The sequence below is a fragment of the Phaseolus vulgaris genome, chromosome 7 (genome assembly GCF_000499845.2).
Source record: "Phaseolus vulgaris cultivar G19833 chromosome 7, P. vulgaris v2.0, whole genome shotgun sequence".
In the NCBI taxonomy this organism is placed as follows: domain Eukaryota; kingdom Viridiplantae; phylum Streptophyta; class Magnoliopsida; order Fabales; family Fabaceae; genus Phaseolus; species Phaseolus vulgaris.
Genome location: NC_023753.2, coordinates 18000105 through 18005146, shown reverse-complemented (window position 1 = coordinate 18005146; position 5042 = coordinate 18000105). Strand labels below are relative to the sequence as shown.

At 35.8% G+C, this 5042-nt stretch overlaps 1 protein-coding gene across 1 annotated transcript; it reads left to right on the top strand.

The window, feature by feature from the left end:
- The first annotated feature begins 207 nt into the window (after positions 1 to 207).
- Positions 208 to 4680, top strand: LOC137828983 (uncharacterized). The gene is made up of 17 exons (XM_068635772.1): positions 208 to 375; positions 450 to 562; positions 1302 to 1410; positions 1520 to 1584; positions 1695 to 1733; positions 1946 to 2042; positions 2155 to 2251; positions 2354 to 2417; positions 2490 to 2566; positions 2661 to 2739; positions 3022 to 3098; positions 3189 to 3273; positions 3357 to 3425; positions 3518 to 3585; positions 3654 to 3702; positions 3881 to 4352; positions 4440 to 4680. Exons 1-16 carry the CDS (start codon positions 309 to 311, stop codon positions 4256 to 4258), a joined length of 1533 nt encoding a protein of 510 aa, XP_068491873.1. The 5' UTR covers positions 208 to 308; the 3' UTR covers positions 4259 to 4352; positions 4440 to 4680.
- Positions 4681 to 5042: the final 362 nt, after the last annotated feature.

Sequence of the window (5042 nt, the reverse complement as noted above, 5' to 3'; positions counted from 1 at the left end):
TTAGTTTCAGAATTTTAAATATTATGGAGGTACAGGAAGAAAACCACTGGGTGCAGGAAGAAACTCCAAAAAAATTAGGGAACCGAACACAGCATTTATTTGTTATTTTTTATATAAAATATTTGACAAAAATTAATAAATTTTAGTTCCGAAAATAAATTAACTGAAGTTCCTTCCCGCGAATTTTCTCTCATTCATGGCGCCCAAACTCTCATCAAATATATTCCTTCTTCTCTTCTCTTTTCTTCCCTCCCAAACCCAAAGCCAAATCAAACCCCTAATCCCTTTCTTCTTCTTCTTCTTCTCTAATGGCAGTGGATACTGGAAGCTCTAACTCTCTCTTCACTCACATCGCCTCCAGAGAACTCTTCCGAGGTTCTTCTCTCTCAAACTCAATTTTCACTGGAAAACTCTCACGTCGTTTTCTCACTCTCTTTCTATGTTCGCAGTTCGAAAACGACCGCGAATGGACGGATTCGTCTCCGCCTTCAACGACATCGGATCCCTCGCCGTACAGCACAACGCCGAAGACACCATTCCTCTCTCTCTGTCTTTCTGCAAGGTACTCACTAATAAACATTCCGTTTTCACTATGTATGCGTAGCTTCTTTCAATGTTTTGTAAAACTGTTTGCAACCGCGGTTTTGCCACGTCGTCACAGTTTTTGAAGCCAAATCGACACCAGCTGCATTGGTCTGTGATTTATCACGGCGTTGACTACGTATCGAGATTTTTTACGTCATTGCGGTTGTAATTGCGACTGCGCCAGTTGCATTTGTCCGGATTTTATTACGGTTTTTGACTGTGCTGTCAGTGTTTTTGAATTTAGATTTGAAGCTTTAGATTCGTCTTTTGCATGTGAAAAAATGGAAGATGTAGTAACTTCTCTTTGAATGTGGAACACGGATTCATGTTTGACTTGAACCGAGACGAAATCAAATATGTACTTAAAGAATCGTGGCGATATTATTTGCAATTATACGCAATTTATTAGGAATTTGATTGCAGTGTTGTTTTTAAAGTCACCGTGATTGCAATGCTTACTGCATTCGTCCGCAGTTTGTTAGGACTAACTGCTGTGTTTGGGTTTTTGGAGTCATTTCAACCTCAATCGTGGCTGTAGTGGCCTCATTTGTCTGCAATTTATTATGATTTTTTGAGTGCAGCGTTGAGGTTTTTGAAGTCACTGTGATTGGGATTGCAGCTGCGTTGGCTGCATTTGTTTGCGATATTCTACAATATCAAACGTTGTGATGAAACTGCAATTATAACCTGGGCTCCTTGTTTATCCTTTCTCGTAGACTGCAAAATTTGCACACATTCTCGCTGTGTCTGATGAAGACGGTTATGTTAGCTTGTTTGATACTCGTCGCAAGTTCCCTGTTACCGCAAACTTTGAAGATAACATAGGTCTTTTTTCTTATTTCTTTATTTGTTTTGAATTCTACGATGACATAAATATAGAAGCAGCAGAGTTTTGTGGTCGGTTGTGTGAAAGTTTTCCCTATTTTACTCTCAGAAGATGAGAAGATCTGCAGTTGGGTTTCGCATCAGAATGCTGTTTTTGATACTTGTTGGATTAAGGTACATAATTCATATATCTTTTAATCCTTTTAATTAATTATTAATTATTAATTTGAGCTGTTTGTTTGTAGTTTTGTGTATGACTTGATATGGTTTGTAATTACTTGCAGGAGGATATGCAGATTCTCACGGCATCCGGTGATCAAACAGTAAGTCACTCTGTTGCGTGCAGAGGACTTCATGACAGAACTTGTTGATTAAATTTAGATCAAATTAAGTCTATATGGATGCTGATTTAATGTTACTGAGCTCGAATTGCATAATTTTTGTGATCATTGTGTAAATAAATAGATCTAGAAAATAATAAGCTGTTTTTCTTCAAGATGGTTTTGTGTTGAATCTTATTATTGTATGTTCACAGATAAAATTATGGGATGTTCAAGAACAGAAGTGTCTTGGTGTGTTGACTGGGCACACGGGAAGTGTAAAATCTATGTGTTCTCATCCAACTAATGCGGGTGATGTTTCGTTTTACCCGCGTCTCTGCGTTTATGCTTAAACTATGGATTTTTTTATAACTGCATAGTGATTTATTAGCTATTCATATTCATTTTATATTAAAATTTTCAGATATTATTGTCTCTGGTTCTAGAGATGGATCCTTTCGTATTTGGGACTTGAGATGCAAGTCCACTGCTAAGAGTAGGCGTGGAGAAGTTAGCCTATGGTAAGTGACTTTTTTAATTTTTTTTGAAAAACTCATGAAATTATTGGTGTATTGACATTTATATTTTATTCAAAAATTCATTTATTATCATTTGATTGCTAGTTCAATAGGTGGTGTCAACGGAGCACATGTTTCATCTCAAGCACGACGAACTAGGAGGGGAAAGGTTAGTTTCTGATGGATTTATTTTCATTTGTGTTCTGCAAACTAAAATTTTCTAACAATTCCTAATTGTCAGGCTGCTTCCATGAGCATTACATCTGTTCTTTGTCTCAAGGATCAGGTTTCCGTAGCAACTGCTGGCGCAGTGGATAGGTTGGTTGGAAAAATTACTATCTAAGTGAACATTTAATTTTCCAATGTTTTTACCCGAATTGATTAGTTTGACTAACAAATTGGTTTCTTTCAGCGTGTTGAAGTTTTGGGATACCAGAAATTTAAAAAGTAGTGTCGCTCAGACGTGTCCATGTCCTCAGCCAACTGAAAAGGTTGGTTGGAACTTTGCTCTAAAAGGATAATATATTTTTTTATACTTTCAGTAAGTTAGCAATTAACGATGTTGGATAAATTGGATCATGATTCTTAAGTTAGTAAAAGGTTATAGTGTCAACTTAGAATAATCACTATAGCACCCGTAAAGTTAAAATGTAACTGTGGTTGGAAATGTCAGTTGTATTATGCCTTTCATGTCATTAGACATTTTTATATATTGGAAAGCTTAAATGATATTGTCTAGAGTCTCTTGACAGTCTTCTTCATTGTCATTTCAGCAAAGTTTACACGGAATATCTAGCCTGTCCCAAGATGAAAGTGGACTTTTTCTTTCAGCCTCCTGCATGGATAACCGGTATCATCCTTCATAGTGTGTATGTTTTATTGTTCTAAGTTAAGAATATTCAGCTAAATATAAAATCTACCGTTTCTTTCTTTTTTGCAGAATTTATTTATATAACACTCTTCAACTTGAAAAAGGGCCTTTAAAATCTTTTTCTGGGTGCCGAATTGAATCATTTTTTGTAAAGGTGAGAATTTCACATATATTCCAAATCTTCTGCATTCAGTTTCTGTCCTGATTCCTGACTTCGTCTGATGTGTGCAATTTCAGTCTGCAATTAGCCCTGATGCCTCGAACATAGTCAGTGGTTCTAGTGATGGAAATGCCTATGTTTGGAAGGTTTCATTCTTACTTATAAATTACAATGAGATAATAAGTTTGATGCATATGTTGAAGTTGGGATATAACTTCACTGAACTTTCAAAATTTAGGTTGACAAGCCTCTGGAAGAACCTACTATTTTGAAAACTCACTATGGTGAAGTTACAGCAGTTAACTGGTAATTTGGAAACCTGGTGTGGTTCTAGTTTTCTTTAACATTCGTTTCTAACACTATTTATTTGACAGGTGTAGCTATGAAATTGGAAAATTTGCAACTTGTTCTGATGACTTTACTGTAAGCGAATCAAACTTTTTCTTATTCATTTAACTTGAAATTTATTTGACTTTAAACCAGATATTGCATTTTATCTGCAGTATCTTTCAGTTTAATTGTGTCTATTAACCGATTTGTTTAAAAAGCCCTCAAATCGTTTCTTTCAGCATTCTAATTTCCCTCAATATGCTATTTTCAGGTTCGAGTATGGAATAAAAACAGTTATGTCTCTAGAACACAATGTGCATCTGCCGTTCGAAGAAGAGTAATGGCAATTCCTTGTACAGAGTGCAAAATGCTTTTAAATAATGGGAAAAGGTACTCTAAAACAGACGAAGATGCTTTTTCACCCGATCATAAACTACATCCAATTTCCTCACCCAGTCCATTCACACCACCTAAAATGAACATATCTGAAGGCCACTCGAACCAACTTTCCTCAGGATTTGAGCCAAGTGCGGCTTCTCAAAAAACCCCTGAATCTTCTTTGAAGAGCCCCTCATCTGTATTGAACCCTCCATCCTCCCTAAAAAGAACTATCCGGGACTACTTTTCAGCATCTCCAAGAACCTTGTAGGCTTGTTAAACTACGGAATTCTGTGATCAAGTAACAAGTTTTTGCACATATTGTTTGCATGGGTGGCTTGGAATCTCTTCATCCATGATTTTGGGTAAGCTTCATTTTCTTAGGTTTTATACATCTCGTTATTTGCAGATGTAGAATACATGATTCAAGGAATTTGTTTTTGTCTTCATAGGTTGTTTGAAATGTAAAGTACGTGAAAGCATTCGTTATAGCAACAATATTTGTTTTATACCCCAAATTCAGATCAAGCTGGGGAGGGAGGGCAAAAGACTGAACATGAAAAGCAGCACAAATGTCTGCTTCTGCTTATTTGCGAGAGACAATTAGACAAACGGGGTGTGTTTGTATTTTACTTGATTTTGCATCAGAAACCTGACTATCAGGTTTTACCCAATACAAGTACGAAAAAACGAGATGCTGACTCAAATACCCACTTTAATGTGAACTAGAGAACAAATTCAATGGAAAGCATGGCTAGAAATAAGGTGTTTAACATTAGCTTTGACCTCACGGCTCTCTCTGCGGAGTGAACCACTATTGACTAAATGCCATAACTCGGATGAAATCACATTTTTTTTCACACAAAAAAACACTAAGTTTTTTAATCCTAGTTTTGATATTTAATAGCCATAGTTTTTTTTAACTAAAAATTATAGCAGATTTAATAATGTTATCCGGAATTAAAGATATCAGTGTTCGTTTCGTATGAGAACGCATTTATTTGGTTATAAATATATTTTTAAATGTAATAAACGTTTCAAAATAAACTAGAATA